Consider the following 17,833-nt stretch of genomic DNA (forward strand, 5'->3'; position numbering starts at 1 on the left):
CTTGTTAGATATGCCCTTTATAATGTTCAAATGTATTCCATCTAGACATCATGTGGTTAGTTTTATCATTAAACAATGTTGAATTTTATCAAATGCTTTTTCTGCATCAATTTAGTTGATCATCATATTAATTTCAACCTTCAATTTGTTGATGTTGTATATCACATTTATTGATTTGCATATGATGAAGCATCTCTGAATCCCTGGAGTGAATTTCATTTGACCATGCTGAATTATCTGTTTAATGCATTGTGAGATTGGGTTTGCTAGTATTTTGTTGAAGATTTTTGCATCTATGTTCATTAAGAATATTGTCCTATAGCTTTCTTCTATCTTTAAAGTTTATTTTGTTTTATTTGAAAAGCACAGTTATAGAGAAAGAGAGAGAATCTTCCATCTGCTGGTTCACTCCTCAAATGGGTACAATGACCAAGGCTGAGCCAGGCTGAAGCTAGTAGCCCAGAAATTCATCCAGGTCTCCCATGAGGGTAGGAAGTACATGAACCAACTTCCACTGCTTTCCCAGGCATGTTAGCAGGGAACTGATTCAGAAGTAGAGAAGTGAGGACTAGAACTGGTGCTTATATGGGATGGTGGTGTTGCAGGTGTCAGCTCCGCTCACTGAATCACAGTGTCTGCTGGGGGTGTAGCTTTTTTCCCCCTTTGGTTATGTCTTGTCTGGTTTTGGTATCAAGGTTAATGCTGTATTTGTAGAATGAATTTGGAAAAATTTCCTTCTCTCCTATTTATTTAAAATAATTTAAGAAGGATTGGTATTAATTCTTTTTTTTAAAATATTTTTACATATTTATTTATTTGACAGGTAGAGTTACAGACAGTGAGAGAGAGAGACAGAGAGAAAGGTCTTCCTTCCGTTGGTTCACTCCCCAAATGGCCACTTCAGCCAATGCTGCACCAATCCGAAGCCAAGAGCCAGGTGCTTCTTCCTGGTCTCCCATGCAGGTGCAGGGGCTCAAACACTTGGGCCATGCTCCCCTGCCTTCCCAAGCCACAGCAGAGAGCTGGACTGGAAGAGGAGCAACCGGGACTAGAACCGGTGCCCATATATCGATGCCGGCGCTGCAGGTAGAGGATTAACCTAGTGTGCCACAGTTCTAGCCCCGGTATAAAAGTTTGGTTGAATCCATCAGTAAAGCCAGCTGGTATTGGGTTTTCATTGACAGGAGATTTATTTATTTAATTACTGATCCAATATGGCTACATGTTATTGCTTTGTTTAGACCTTGTATTTCCTGTTGATTCAGTCTGGTAAAAGTGTGTGGGTCCTAGAATTTGCCCAATTCTTCCAGGTTATCAAATTTGTACTCATGTATTTGTACATAGTAAACTCTTGACAACTCTGCATATTTCTGTGGTGTCAATAGTACAATTTCCAATCTAATCTCTAATTATATATATTTGAATCTCCTATGTTTTTCCCCTGCTTAGTCCAGCTATGTGTTTATCAATTGTTTTTTATCTTTTCAAAGAAACATTATTCATTTCATTGCTTTTTCTTTGAGTCTTCCTTCATTTATTTGTGCCTGAGTTTTATTATTTCTTTCCTTATGCCACTTCGAGATTTGATTTGTCTTATTTTTCTAGCTCCTGAAGGTGCAGTGATATTTGTTTATTTGAGAATATTCTCTTTAGTAAATGCAGGCATTGGTTGCTATAAAGTCCTCTCTTAGTACTACTATTGATGTACCACAGGCTTTGGTATGTTGTCCTCTTCATTCTTCTAAACAAATTCTTAGATTTACTCCCTGATTTCTTCCTGACCAACTGCTCAGGAGTAATTTGTTTACTTTCCATGTATTTGCATAGTTTCCAAAGTTTCTTGTGAGGGATTTCAGGTTTTATTGCATTTTGGTTGGAAAAGATGCTTGACATGATTTCTGTTCTTTTAAATATTTGGAGACTTATAATGGGACATAAGCATATGGTGTATCCTAGCAAAGGTTCCATATTCTATTGAAAAGAATGTATATTCTGCAACTGTTGGATTGAAATTTCTGTGCATGTCTGTTGGGTCCAATTGATCCAATGTGAAATTTACCTGTGCTATATCTTTCCTGATTATCTGTCTAGATGAGAAGTGGGATATTAAAATAAAATAAAATAGAGTCTAATAGACTCTATTGTATTTGTTTGGAGTTTATCTCTCCCTTTAGGTATATTAACATTTGTTTGATGTATTTCAGTTATCCAGTATTGGCTATATACATATTTGAAGTGCTATTTCCTCTTTCTGGATTGAGCCCATTATCATTAAATAATGGCCTTCCTGTCTTTTTTTTTAATTGTGTTTGATTTGAAATCTATTGTATCAAATAGAAGTATATCTACTTTCTTGCTTTCTTTTGTGTTCCATTTGTGTGGAATGTCTTTTTTCATCATTTCACTTTCATTCTCTATGTGTACTTATAGGTGAACTGAGTTTCTTTCAAGTAGCATATAGTTAGGTCCTATTTTCTAATCTACTTGTTCACTATATGTCTTTTTATTGGAGAATTTAGTCTGTTGACATTTAAGGTAATTATTGATAGGTAAAGTCTTCCTACTTCACTTTGACATTTGTTTTGTATTTTTTATTATAGTTCCTTTCTTTCTTTCTCCCTTATGATCTTAATTTGTGAGTAAGTGATTTTCTCTAGTGGTGTATTTTGATTTATTAGTTCTTATTGTCAGTTGTTTGTTATAGTTTCATGCTTTGTGATTGTCCTGAGGCTCACTAAAGACTTCTTTAGGCTATAATAATTACCTTGAATTGATAACAACTTAATGTTGATTATACAGATAGGCAGAGACAAACAAAGAAAGATATAAATGATCCTATTGAAGAACTCACATTTGTGTTCTACGCTTACCCACATTCCCACATTTTGAACTTTTGATGTTACGTTTGTCTTCTTTAATGTGGGGAGCAACTCGGACTAGACTAAGTTACTGGAATTAAGACTTATTCTATGCATCTGCTCTCCCACAATATGGCGCTGAGAAGGGAGAAACAGCTTCTACACAGCTGCCTCCAGTTCAACCAATAAACAGCAGGACCTGCTCCTGATTGGAGGAGGGCAGCATACTCGGCGTGTGGGTAGCAGAGTTGGGATTGGCGGAAGAGGACTATCAAGGAGGAGAGAGACAACATGCACCAGGAACATCTAAGGGGAACATCTGAAGGAACACCTGAGCAGCCCCCGAGAGAGCCGGCCGGCGGTGTGCCGCTCCCCCGTGGAAGTGGGGAAGGTGGCAGGGGGAACCGCCCTTCCACGGAGGTGGAAGGATCGGCAGCCAACCCGGGAAGAACCAGCAGCAAACCCGGGGAGGGCCGAGCAGACGAAAGAACAGCGCAGGGTCCTGTGTCGTTCCTCCACGAAGAGGGGGAGCGACATTTAATATTATCTGTCTCTGGATATGGATATTTTAATGTAGTTTTTAATAATTTTTAAGTCTTCTCAGTTCAGATAGAAATGATTTACACAGCGTGTTTACAGGATTCAGCATTCTGAATTTATTTGAATAGATATTCTTACCAGGGACTTTTCTACTTTCTGCTATGTTTTTCTTACTTTCAGCATCTCGTTCTTTCAGTTTGAAGAACTTGGTTTAGCCCTTCTTATAAGGTTGGTCTGGTGGTAATAACGCCCTCAGCTTTTGTTGCTTGGGAATGTTTATTTCTAGTGTTTGAAGGAGAGCTTGGCTGGATGCAGTATTCTTTTCTTCCCCACGTAAAAGGCTCATCCCAGTCCTTGGCCTATAAGGTTCCTGTTGCACAGTCTGCAGTCAGGACTGGCATTTGACAAATATTTGCTGTAAAATACCAGGCAGTTAATACTAATGTTTCAGGGGCCGGCACTGTGGTGTAGGGGGTAAGGCTGCTTCCTGCAGTGCCAGCATCCCATATGGGTGCTGGTTCCAGTACTGGCTGATCCACTTCTGATCCAGCTTTCTGCTATTGCCATGGAAAGCAGAAGATGATGGCCCAAGTCCTTGAGCCCCTGCACCCATGTGGGAGACCTGGAAGAAGCTCCTGGCTCCTGGCTTTAGATTAGCACAGCTCTGGCTGTTGTGGCCACTTGGGGTGTGAACCAGTGGATGGAAGACTTTCTCTCTCTCTCTCTGCCTCTCCTGCTCTGTGCAACTCTGCCTCTCAAATAAATAAATAAATATTTTTTTTTTTTTAAAAAGAAAAAGTAGGCTGGCTCTGCGGCTCACTAGTCTGATCCTCTGCCTTGTGGTGCCGGTACTCTGGGTTCTAGTCCCGGTCGGGGCGCCGGATTCTGTCCCAGTTGCTCCTCTTCCAGTCCAGCTCTCTGCTGTGGCCCGGGAGTGCAGTGGAGGATGGCCCAAGTGCTTGGGCCCTGCACCTGCATGGGAGACCAGGAGGAGGCACTTGGCTCCTGGCTTCGGATCGGCGCAGTACGCCGGCCATAGCAGCCACTTGGGGGGTGAACTAACGGAAGGAAGACCTTTCTCTTTGTCTCTCTCTCTCTTACTGTCTAACTCTGCCTGTCAAAAAAAAAAAAAAAAAGAAGAAGAAGAAGAAGTAGAGCAGTCAGGATTCGGACCAACGCTCTTATATGAGATGCTGGTGTCCTACATGGAGGCTTCTCCTGCCGCATCATAGTGCCGGCCCCCAAAATAGCTAATCTTTTAAATAGTACTCTTGGCCAGCGCCATGGCTCACTATGCTAATCCTCTGCCTGTAGCACCGGCACCCCGGGTTCTAGTCCCGGTCGGGGCACTGGATTCTGTCCCAGTTGCTCCTCTTCCAGTCCAGCTCTCTGCTGTGGCCCGGGAAGGCAGTGGAGGATGGCCCAAGTGCTTGGGCCCTGCACCCTCATGGGAGACCAGGAGGAAGCACCTGGCTCCTGGCTTTGGACCGGCACAGCTGCCATTTAGGGGGTGAACCAATGGAAGGAAGATCTTTCTCTCTGTCTCTCTCTGCCTGTCAAAAATAAATTAAAAAATAAAAAAATAGTACTCTTAAAAAGTGGTTGTATTTGGGGGCCGGCGCCATGGCCACTAGGTTAATCCTCCACCTGCACCCACATGAGAGACCATGGAGAAGCACCTGGCTCCTGATTTTGGATCAGCTCAGCTCCAGCCATTGCGGCCATTTGGGGAGTGAACCAGGGGAGGGAGGACTTTTCTCTCTGTCTCTCCCTCCCAGTGTCTATAACTCTACCTGTCAAATAAATAAATAAATAAAATCATTTGAGGAATGTATGAGCACATAAAATAGTTGGTGAATAGGTAGACGTGATACAGAATTGTCTACTTGTATGTTAAAAATATCCTTGTAATGTGGTATTAGGGCCTGGCCATATTGACTAGAGAAGGCTCACATGGAAAGAATTATGGTTTGAATATGTTCACTTCATTTATTTGTTTTCCCCTCTCCCCCAAGTTCAAACCCCCAAGGAAGTTGGCAGTGGATAGCATTTGATCTGTTCTTGCTGTAGGAAATGAAAGGATAGAGAAGTGAATTGGATTTGTCTGACTGCTTCTGGGGCCGGGAGGCACATGGGACCAGTGCTCAGGTGTCTACTTCCAGGCCTCTCTGTGTAATTTGGTCTCAGATTTTCTCTTATATCAGATTTTGCTTTCCACCCGTGGGTGGCATAGTTGAAGGAAAACTTTATGCGGGTTCTTGAGCTGAACTCTAAAAGGGGAAGAGTAAATGAGAGTATATAAATTTAGGAATACCTTTGATCTCAGGGTTTTTGTTTTGTTTTTCTTCGGCATAAGCAAAATATGTAGTTTTAATCTGCCTCGTGGTTTCTTCTACTGTATTAGTTTACTTTGACGAAAGCTTCAGTAACAGAGTTAATATAAGTCTTCAAGGCCTATTATATTGGTTTTTTGTGTGTGTTCATGTTGGTCCAAGTCTACAAATTGTCTGAACTTTATTTACCTTTGTCCGGTGTTGACTTTGCGGATCATGAAGAATAAAGCACAGTCATGCAGAAAGTCCTCTTTGTCATTGTGAGAGTTCAGACATGACTGTAACCAGTGGCCCATTAAGTACCTTCTCTTGTTCAAAGCATTTTATAGCTTTGCAAAATAAGTGTTAATAGAATGTTGTTGTAACTCAGCCAAGGAGGGGAATTCCTGTAACTCTAAACAGAGGAGAAACTGTCAAGCGTGCTGTGTTGCGGGGTTGTTTCGTGACATAGTGCTATTAGAATGTAAGACCTGCTGTATACCTAGGAATAGGGAAATCAAAAAATTTCACCTGGAGCTAACGCTCTGGCTTAGTAGGTTAAGCTGCCATCTGCGGTGCCAGCATCCCATATGGGTGGTGGTTCATGTCCTAAGTGTTCCACTTCCAATCCAGCTCCCTGCTAATGCACCTGGGAAACCACAGAATATGGTCCAAGTATCAGGCACCTGCAGCCACATGGGAGACTCGGATGAAGCCCCTGGCTCCTGGCTTTGGACTGGCCAATCCCTGGCTGCTGCAGTCATTTGGGGAGTGAACCTGCATATGGAAGAGTCTCTCTGTCTCTCCCTCTCTCTCTGTAACTTTGACTTTTAAATAAATATATAAAAATTGCAGAGTTTGGTTTCTTAAAATTCTTATTTATTTTATTTATTCGAAATAAAGAATGAGAGAGAGAGGGAGAGAGATCTTCCATCAACTGTTTCACTCCCCAAATGGCTGCAACTGCCATGTTGGGCCAGACTGAGGCCAGGGGCCTGGTCTACCATGTGGATGGCAGGGACTCAGGTACGTGACCATTACCTGCTCTGTGTGTGTGTGTGTGTGTGTGTGGTGCTAGCGCTCGCAAAAGCATGTGTGTTCTTGTGGAATGCAATTGTTTCTTGGTGACTTTTAAAGGGGAACTTTATTTCTCAAAAAGTTTTACAGTTCTTTTGATTTTATGAAAGTTTTGTTTTATAAAATTGCATTCCACAAGAATTCATTTCCCTGGTTTTTTTTTTTTTTTCAAAACTGATAGCCATTTTTTGCATATGCTACATTAAATAAAGTCGAGGATTTCCTTGTACTGTTGACATAAAAGGACAGTTTGCACACTCTCGGTCAGCAATCTAGTTGTGAAATGTAATTCACTCTGCCATACTGTAATTTTTCATTTCAACTTTTCAAGACAACTCAATTTTGGTTTAGAAAATACTTACATTAAAACTTTAGGAGTAGATTTACAAATAATTAAGAAGGATTTCTGTCTTAAGAGTTTGTATTCCTGATATGAAATTGTAACAAATGTTTTCAATTCCTTTTATTTTTCTGCTTTTTGCCTTTTACATTCGCAGTGCTTTGTGTGGAAAAAGAAGTTTGAGCCAATTTCTCTTTCTTTTCTCTCTCTGGTAATAGTGTAAAATGATACGAGACCACATCAATATGTTCATGAAAAATGAAAATAACAGGTATATTTATTTTGTTGCCAAAATACCTAAAATCCAGACAAATTAGACGTGTCTTCAAAAAGTTCATAGAAATGCATGTTATAAAAAAAACTGTGTACACATTTCAAAATTTTCTTGCACCAAAGTAAACACATTTTCAATGAAAATTTTATGAACCATTTGAAGAACCCATATACAATGTTGCAAATGTTTATTTGCCTGAATAGGCCAAAGTAAGTAATTATTTTTATTTATTTATTTATTTTTTGACAAGCAGAGTTAGGCAGTGAGAGAGAGAGAGAAACAGAGAGAAAGGTCTTCCTTCCATTGGTTCACCCCCCAAGTGGCCGCTACGACCTGAGCTTTGTGGCCGGCACGCTCGCTGCGCCATTCCAAAGCTAGGAGCCAGGTGCTTCCTCCTGGTCTCCCACGCAGGTACAGGAGCCCAAGCACTTGGGCCATCCTCCACTGCCTTCCCAGGCCACAGCAGAGAGCTGGCCTGGAAGAGGAGCAACTGGGACAGAATCTGGCGCCCTGACCGGGACTAGAACCCGGGGTGCTGACGCCGCAGGTGGAGGATTAGCCTAGTGAGCCGCGGCACCGCCCAGTAAGTAATTATTCTAGCTAATTAATAAGTAGGATTGTAGGTATCATGAATTATTGTCTATTACAGAGATTGTTCAAATATGATTTTATATTGCTGGGCATTTTCCCAACAGTGAAATTCTTAAGATATCTAAAGTATGGAAGAGAGGTATGAATGTGTTTCTTAAAAAGTGGAAATGATAAAGTCTTGGAGATTTTTAGAGGGAGTAAGTTTGTATGGTAAAAGGGATGAGGTAATAGAAATTTTGGTAATACTAAACCAACAAGAAAACTTTGTCGACGTGAGTGTTTGTGTGCTAAGGGTACTGTGAAATGTAATGAAATTCTTAACATTAAAAATATCAGTCTAAATTGTCAATGTAAATTGCCTTTTCACAAAACACTTCACTTGCCAAATGTTTTAGCTGAAGGTTTTCACAATATATGTTATAATGTTGTAAGTTGTCCTTCGATTTCTCATCTGGCTCTAAAATTTCCAAGGACTGGAGGCATTTGCGCAGAGCGGTTAACAGGGAGAGAGGAACCAGAAGACAAGCTAACCTTTAATGAGTTTCTATCCCATAACAGTCCCTCTTCTAGCACTTTAGGCATGCCTGATTTACCCCCCACAGCAACCTTTTCAGTGAGACAATATCATCTTCCTATTACATATTTATAAATACATTTATATCACTGTAGATAAATGATAATCTAAAACATAATTTAAAGAAGCATATTTAAATCAATACAGATGAAGACGTGAAGCACAAAGCCCATGTGACTTGTCCAAATACCTGTATCTCGGCCGATTGCAGTTTGAGCCATGGCATTTTGGTGCCACAGCATATCCCATTAACTGCATTTTTATCTGAAGTTCAATATATGAATTCCCAAGTTTATGACATCTGATGGAAGCAGGAGATGTGATTTACGCAGCTTCTTGTTTCTTTAGATGGAAAAACTGTGGCCTGGAGCAGTTGTGTTACACGGCTCAGGGTCACTCTGCCTAGTAAGAGTCCGCACAGGAACAAGCCCTGGTCAGCCCGTGCTCTCCTCCAGGAACCCACAGCTTGCCCTTTGCTCTGATCACACGCGCATCCAACCTCCTTTCTGGCCGCCTGTGACAGCACCGCAGCTTATGTGTTTCTGTGGGGAAGCATATTCCTAAGGTATAATGAAGAACCGATGAGGGAGATCAGCCAGGTGGGACACGGGAACAGACCTTGTTTGCTTGGTTTATTCAAGCTCAACTGTGTGTGCCCCGATGTTCATTAAGGTGTTTTAAACATCTTCATTGGGTTATAATAATAATATGGTTTTTTTCTCTCTCTCTTTCAGGTATGGAAAAATCGTATCCACAAAGGCAATTCTTGACAAAAACACCAATCAGTGCAAAGGTATGTGTAAGGGCTTCTGCACCAGCGCTCTTGTGTTTGTCATTCGATTGGTGGTTCCTGCACACGGAGGTCCCGACACCAGCTGCACAGTGATCACAATGTACAGTGTACGGCAATCCTCTTTAATAATGCTGATGCTTTGATGAGTTGTATTTCTAGTAAAATTGCTCATTAATTTTTTTCATTAACAAACAAAATGAAAATCACAAATCAGAACAAGTATCAAATTGCTTCAGCATAAAACTAAATTACCTCCTAACAACTCTGGGTTGTCTGATTTGAATGATATCATCAGTGATGCAAATTGATTTCCTATATAACAATGAGAGAAACTCTGGGGAAAACTTTCCCATGCAAAGCACGTTTTAATTTCTCTGTTCTTTAAAGCTTTAGCAACATTAGTTGACTAGGAATGAGTTTACTGATGGGCCCATTGTATCTAAGCTTCAGCCATAACTATCTCCTAGGATTTCAAAGTTGGTATCTTATTAAGTCGGGCTTTGTATCCCCTGGAAATATGTCTGAAGTCATTTGAGCATGTCTGTGGCTTATGTTTCTTCATGTCTGAGAATCCCATCCACTTTTAAAAATTGCATTAACTTATTTGTGAAATATATATGGTCTCTCTTGCATGACTCAGTTCTTCCTGGGAAATTGCAATGTTTTTGTAACATGTGTTAGCTGTTATTCTTAATCCAGTCATTACTGTAATACTGAAATCAAGAAGTGCGGTAGCCTAAATACTGTCACAATTTCATGTGCTAATACAATGTGCACAAGTATTAGGAACTAGCACACATCCATTTCTCTATATATCTTAAACTCCCTGAGTAATGGTAGTCAAATTGAATTCAGCAGTTGAAATAGAAATCCTCTCGTGTCTCCTGTAAATTTAGAAATGTACTAGACACTCCAAGACAAAGAATAATATGATGTAGTTCTGACCATATAAGAGTTTCACTTCTATTTGAAAAGAAACCAAAACATGAATTATAATACTCCTATTACTTATATCAATTACTGTTGGAGTGTAGCATAGAGATCCCTTTTTGGGGAATGAAATTTAGAAAGGAAAGGCAGAATAAATGGGTTTGGGAAAGACTGATACTGAGGAGAAGGGGTTTCAGAAGGTAATTGAGTAGACAGTGATCACATCTGTGGGAAGGAGGAAGAGATCAGGATTTTAGAAGCTTTAAAAATGTTGTCAGTTTGAACTTAATGCTCTATGTAATATAGACCCTTTTTTGAGCATTCAAAATATGATTCTATATGTGTTTTAGAAAAGTTATTTCAGCAAAAGTGAGTGAAATTGAATTACAAGGAGAAAAAAATGGAGACTAAAGAAATTTGGGTTTTAAGGTTAAAGTTCAAGAGGAATATAAGGAGAGAGTCTCCCTGGCACCTCTGGCATAGTGGAAAAGTGGTGACCGTGAGAGTTTTCAAGGCAGAAATGGTTTTTCTCTATAAAGGCGAAAGAGAAGGATGAATGAAATGAAGGTCTTCATCTTGAACTTTGCTGAGCAGGGAAGATGGCTTTGCCATTTACTGAGGGAAGAAGTCCAGAAGAGTAGCAGTAGGTTTGGAGGGGGGTGATAAATTGAGTATTGCACATAATCAGGTAGGGGCCCTGAAGTAGCCTCCATGTGGGAGCTGTCAAAGATGAATCTGCAAGCAATCTCACTGCTACTGGGATGACAGGAATGGAGAAATAATGGAGAGTGATACCCGGGGTCTGCACAACACGGGGGAAATGAAGGTTGGTTGGCTACACAATTGGGGAGTGTGAATTCTCACTTGGAGATTTTAGGTAGCAGGGAAGCAATACCAAGGAAGAAACAAAGAAAGTCCACTGGAAGAAAGACAAAACTTGAGAGGGCTACAAGATAAATATTGCCCTTAGGGCAAACTGGGTAATTATTAGAAACATGAAAATTAAAACAGTTTGCAGTGATGGTTTATATTTACTCGAATAGCAAACATTAGATCATGTAGGCCCTCTAATGCTAGTTGCTATGAAACTGGTTCATCCATTCCTCATTAATACCATGCTAAATTGGAAGCACCCCCAAAAACATCAGTGTGGAAAAGGCAATAAATGACTCACTCTTGGTACTAGTTATTCCACTGAGAATAGTGTTGCAAATATTTTATTCGAATACATTAGTAAGAAATACATAGAAGTACACAACTTTGAGGTTTCTTTCATTCTGTATACTGGGAAAAAATGTAGAAAAGGTACAAATTCTAGCCTATGGCACGTACACAACTGTTGTATAGTTATTGAAAGGTAGCCATAAGAACTAGACTTTGTCAACTGCTAGAAAATATTCATTATATGAAGTTAAATCAATATAGGAGAATGCAAAATATTGTGTGCAGTAAATTATGGAGTTATGTAAATATTTGAGAGTCAGTATTGTTTTGCTTAAGACTGTGGAAGAGCCAGCCTGCCTGGTTTGAAGATGGCCTCACCACCTAATAGCTGTGTAAATAGTCAATTACTCAACCTTACTGGGCCTCCGCTTCCAATCTATAAAATGGTAATAATAATAGGGCCTCACTTAAAGAGTATTGTAATAGTAAATGAGTTAATACATGAAAAACGTACATTACTTTTTATAATGTACTGGCTATATTAATCAAGGCAGAAATGTTTATGTTAATGTAGGTTATGAGTGACATATTATTCTTACCTTAACACAACTGCAGATCTGTTTTGTTGTCTTTCTAGACGGAAAGAAATACAACTCTTGGAAAATTTGAGTCTCTTATAATTATGTTTATATTTTGGTTTCTCATTCTATAAAACCTGAGTAACTAATAAGTAGGTATTTATTCATGAAAAATATTACCAATGAAAATAGGAAAGAATTAAAAGAGAATACTATTCTTTTTTCTTTAAATATTGGGCAGAAGTTGAGTTCCTCCTGACTCATGCTTTCTTTTTTTTTTTAAGCTGTGTAAAAAAAAAAAAAAGGCAGAGAATTACACAGGAAGAGAGAGAGAGAGAGAGAGAGAGAGAGAGAATCTTCCACTCACTGGTTCACTCTCCCAATGGCTTCAGCGGCTACCAGGAGCCTGAAACTCCATCTGGGTCACCCACGTGTGTGGCAGGGACCAAAGCACATGGACCATATTCTACTGGTTTTCCAGGTGTATCAGCAGGGAGGTGGATCAGAAGCAGATCAGCTTGGACTTGAATGGGCTCTCTCATGGATGCTAGCATTGCAGGTGGTGGTTTCACACTCTGTGTCACAGTGCAGGACCCTGACTGTTGCTCTCTTAAGGAAAGGAATTTAAGGGTGTGTGAGGTGGCTTTGTTAAACACAATCTGTAACAGCAGCAAGCCTGTCCTTAGGGAACACAAATTGAATTTGGTCTTTTTGGAGACACTTGCATTTCCAGTCATTTGCAACTTTGCCTCTACATCAAGGCTATGCAGTTAAAACGAACTGTTATGAAGAAAAGGATGTATTCATGTTTGTCTTTAAATGTCATATAAATTCAGTTTTTCATGAGCTGTAGAACATGTAGCATGCTAGATGCATGGCAGTATATACAAGATTTGAGAAAGCACATATACTAGTAAAGAGAAAAAGAATCAAAATTAACCTTGATGTATTAACCAACAGACTCTAATTCTTTTCTCGAAACTGAAAGAAAGACTTTTGTTCCTCCTGCATCCCATAGATACCTTGTAAGTTATTGGCAGTAGTCAGGCCGAGATAAACACCCTCACTTCTCTGTGCCAGAAGCCGTCATGGCGACCTCCTTCAACATCACCTCTGATTTTCAAGATTATTCTCTCTTGGGTGGTGGCTGCAGCAGCTTTCACTCTGTATAATATGGCAGCATAAAACAAAACAGTCACCATCAGGCCAAAAATGACCAGAAATTGCTGAACAAAGTGGGCAATAGCTCCAGATGGGGAGTAATGAAAAACAGACCACAGTTCATTCCCGTGTTCAAGCACAAGGATTAAATAGTAAATTGTACAAGTCACGGAGGTTTGTACTGCTTTGTTTATTTATTTATTTTGTATCTCCCCTCGTGTTTTCCTCCTGGGTCCGGTGTATTTGCTAATTTAAAAAGTCAGGGAATATTAACTAAAAGAAGCTATTGAAAGCAAGGTGCAAATCTGAAGTGAATTTACTTGTCTCTGCCTTTTCCTGCATTTTAGGCTTGGCTTCCCTGTTCTTCCCACCTCCTAACCCCATTTTTTTCTGACAAGCTGTGTGTTGAGAGCAGAGGGAATGAGTAATGGATATTCCATAGAAAGTTTCCATGCCTAATAGCCATGGGATATAAGAGTAGTAAGAGTGTGCCAAATGTACCAGCTCACTTCTAAGAGTTTGAACGACTCCCATCTGCCTTTGTTGTCACAGGCTGGTTGAATTATAGTTACGGAAGCTTATGTTGCCTCTGACATTTGTTTGGGCTCTTGAAATCAAAGTTAAAGACAAGGATGCAAAAGTTCTGAAATCATCCACGAAGTATATCATTGATTTATTATTAAATCAAATCTTAAGTTGTCATTTCTTCTGTAAAGGAAATAATTCTGCACACTATGCATATTTATAGAGAAGGATAGAGCCCACCTAGAGGGTTTCAGTGAGGGGAGTGACTTTGCTATTGGACTGAATCTATTTAGTGGTTTTAGATTCAAACTCACGCAATAGTACATTAGGGGCCAGTGCCGTGGCTCACTTGGATAATCCTCCGCCTGAGGTGCCAGCATCCCATATGGGTGCAGGTTCTAGTCCCGGCTGCTCCTCTTCCAGTCCAGCTCTCTGCTGTGGCCCAGGAAGGCAGTGGATGATGGCCCAAGTCCGTGGGCCCTGCACCCGCATGGGAGACCAGGAGGAAGCACCTGGCTCCTGGCTTCAGTTCTGCGCAGCACCGGCCGTGGTAGCCATTTGGAAGGTGAACCAATGGAAGGAAGACCTTTCTCTCTGTCTCTCTCTCTCTCACTGTCTAACTCATCTGTCAACTAAAAAAAAAAATAAAACAAATAGAACATTAGATTGTTAACATACTTCTAGGTAGTTTTGTATGAGATCATACATTTGTGTGAATTTAGAATTTTAATTTTAGATATTTTCTTCCTATGTACTGACAGGGAGTATTGATATAGCAATGAGGGAATGGCGGACTTATGTGTTAAAGCCCACGAGGGAGGGTGGAGATTACATTTTGTCAGATTTTTAGGTATAGTCACTGTGGAAGACGAGGTAGCTCCCGAGATCAATCCTAACAGATGCGTCTCACATGCATGCGGTAGAACAGAATTGCTGCCACGAGTGGAGCTATTCAGTCCCAGCAGAGAGGAAACCTGCTCTGAGCTGGCTCACATGGAAACCAAGTCAAGGAGGAAACCAAACACCACAGAGAGACAGCCTCTTTCTAGTACCTTTTATTTCCTGTAAGAAGTGCAAACTAAAATAAATGTTCTGTGAGATTTATGAGTCTGAGGAATTACATTTTGAGAGGAATAAGCACCTCCACCAGGTGGGCTCACAGTCTACTGAGCAAGATGCTCATGAAATAAAATGGTCTGAAAAACACAGTGATTCCATTTTCAAATCATGAGATTAGGTGACTGGAAGAAAAAAGACAAAATAGTTGTGTTTTATACAACTGAATTTCCCTTTGGAATATGAGGTGTGTGATATTTCCCCAACCTTCTTCAGTGGCTTTCTCTCTAATGTATTCTGGTATTGGGCTCACAACTAGTGACAAGAAATAAATATATGAACATATGTTTGCTAAATTTGGTATTGTTACTAGCTTTTGTTTTCATCTCAGAAAAAGACTAGTTTCTGTAGGGACTTTGGGCTAACATTGCATCAAGTTTATTTAGAACTTTCCGGGGCTGGTGCCATGGTGCACTGGGTTAACCCTCCACCTGCGGCGCCAGCATCCCATATGGATGCCCGTTCTAGTCCTGGCTGCTCCTCTTCCAGTCCAGCTCTCTGCCGTGGCCCGGGAGGGCAGCGGAGGATGGCCCACATGCTTGGGCCCTGCACCCGCATGGGAGACAAGGAAGAAGCTCCTGGCTCCTGGCTTCGGATCGGTGCAGCTCCGGCCATTGCGGCCATTTGGGGAGTGAACCAACGGAGGGAAGACCTTTCTCTCTGTCTCTCTCTCTCTCTCTCTCACTGTCTGTAACGCTACCTGTCAAATAAATAAATAAATAAGAACTTTCCTGTAGTACTTTTTAGCACAGAATTTTCAGCCTGAACCTCTTTTGAGAAAATGCTCAACTGTATAATCTTATACGCAGAGCAAGGAAAGAGTGTCCACTTTGATGGTTAATGTTCTTCATTTGTTATTTTCAACACAAGCAAGCAACTCTTACTGAAGATCATTCCACTGTCAAAAAAGCATCCTCCTAAATGCGGTATTTCAATACCAGGGCATTAAACTTTGTGGAGGATTATCTCATTATTAGAATGGTGTTAACTTGGAAAAGTCTTTGAAATGAATGTGACACAAAATAGGTACTTAGAGCATGTTTTGGAAGTCATACAGTTACATGTATTTCTTCAACAGTATTTTATTGCTAGATACTTGTGATCACCATTAATATATGTGTTAGGCAATAGTAAAACTATCCATAAACATTACATATAGCAGGCAGTGTTGCTGTTTTATGCATAAATTTGTATTTGATAGCATTTAATAATTTAACCTACTTCCCTAACACTTTTGCACATGCACACTTGATATGATTGTATTGAGAGCAAAATCTGAAGAATCGTGCAGTGTAAAATGGCTTACAAAGAAAGGATAGTGTTATTTTGCTTTCACCACAATGTATGTTTACAGTAAACTATTTTCAATTGGCAATGACATTTGTCTTAATTATTTGAGAGGCAGAGAGAGAAAGACAGACATAAAGAGCTCCCATCTGCTGGTTCACTCCCCAAATGCCCACAGTGGCCATGGCCGGGTCTACGAGCCATAAACTCCTCAGTCCAGGACTCTCTTGTCAGTACCAGGATCTCAATCACTTGGGCCAACAATGGTTTTTCCCCAGTGTCTGCATCAGCAGGGAGTTGAAATCAGGAGAGAAGCCATGTGTCACACCCAGACACTATAAGACGGGATACAGAAGTTTTAACCGGTGTCTTAACCACTAGGCAAATGCTTATCATGCTCCGCTAAGATTTTATGATTATATGGGTAATATATACAAGGGGTATTCAAAAAGATCATGGAAAATAGAATTAAAAGGTAAATTGGGGCCAGTGCTGTAGCGCAGTGGGTTAACGCCCTGGCCTGAAGCGCCGGCATCCCATATGGGCCCGGGTTCTAATCCCGGCTGTTCCACTTCCAATCCAGCTCTCTGCTATGGCCTGGGAAAGCAGTAGAAGATGGCCCAAGTCTTTGGGCCCCTGCACCCATGTGGGAGACCCAGAAGAAGCTCCTGGCTCCTGGCTTTGGATCGGTGCAGCCCCAGCCATTGCGGCCATCTGGGGAGTGAACCAGCAGATGGAAGACCTCTCTCTCTGTCTCTACCTCCCTCTGTAACTCTGTCCTTCAAATAAATAAAATAAATCTTAAAAAAAAGAATTAAAAGGTAAACTGATATTGGTGCAAAAAAATTGATACTTAAGTTAATAAATGTAGGATATTCAAAACACATACAAAAATGTCTGGTATGAAAAAACTGCATATATTTAAAATTTTACAAAGAAGGAAGTATTTTTAAAGTCCATTTCCACAAACTATTTGAAGTATCCTTGTAATTAGTGTAATGTAGAAGATATGTAATACACAAATATGATATGAGTTTTTAACTCATTCAAATTAATTTAAATTTGCAATGCTAGAAAATAAATAACCTTCCAAATATAAAAAAGACAGCCCTTCTAGGATTTCCCAGTTGAAGTCCATATCATGAAAATCTCTAAGTAGTTGCCTTAGTTTTCTTAGACCAGTTACATAACATCTCTGTTTCCTCAGCCTTCAAATGAGGTGATTTATATCTGTAATGCAAAAAAGTAATTTCAGAACTCCCCACAAGGATGTTTTTAGGTGCCTGGCACATACATCGGGTAGTTGTCTCTATGGCATTGGAGTGAGATTTCCTCTCGTAAAACCATCTCATCTGGAGCTCCTACATATTTTGCATAATTCAGTGCAGTTCTGGCTACATCGTAAGTGTTGAAGGAATGTGTGCTTCATGAGTTGGCATGTTTGTGGAGACCGGCTCTGTGGATAGCAAATAGTACTTCACTAATGTTTCTTACATTTTGGGGTTGGCTATGTGATAGCCCTCAGGATTTTGCAGGGCCTGTGAACCTGATGTCTTTGAGAAAAAACACATTCCATCACAGTGGCAGGTGGTCGGATTCATTCTAATTGAGTTGGATGGGTTCTGAAAAAAACAAAAATGTTTCTTTGTTCACCCTTTGTTATGCTGTGCACTCTGTAATGTTGTTTAACCAGTGCAAAGATAAAAAGCAAGA

The 17,833-nt window shown here is 40.3% G+C and overlaps 1 protein-coding gene across 20 annotated transcripts in view; it reads left to right on the forward strand.

Annotated features, from left to right (window-relative positions):
- Positions 1–17,833, forward strand: part of RBMS3 (RNA binding motif single stranded interacting protein 3) — a 1,614,135-nt gene that overhangs the window by 1,062,031 nt on the left and 534,271 nt on the right. For all 20 annotated transcript variants that reach the window (XM_070072887.1, XM_070072888.1, XM_051858897.2 and 17 more), the window contains one exon: positions 9,301–9,359. In XM_070072887.1, coding sequence (XP_069928988.1) covers positions 9,301–9,359 — 59 coding nt within the window. The remainder of the gene's footprint in view (positions 1–9,300; positions 9,360–17,833) is intronic.

Source organism: Oryctolagus cuniculus, chromosome 4 (genome assembly GCF_964237555.1).
Source record: "Oryctolagus cuniculus chromosome 4, mOryCun1.1, whole genome shotgun sequence".
Classification (NCBI taxonomy): domain Eukaryota; kingdom Metazoa; phylum Chordata; class Mammalia; order Lagomorpha; family Leporidae; genus Oryctolagus; species Oryctolagus cuniculus.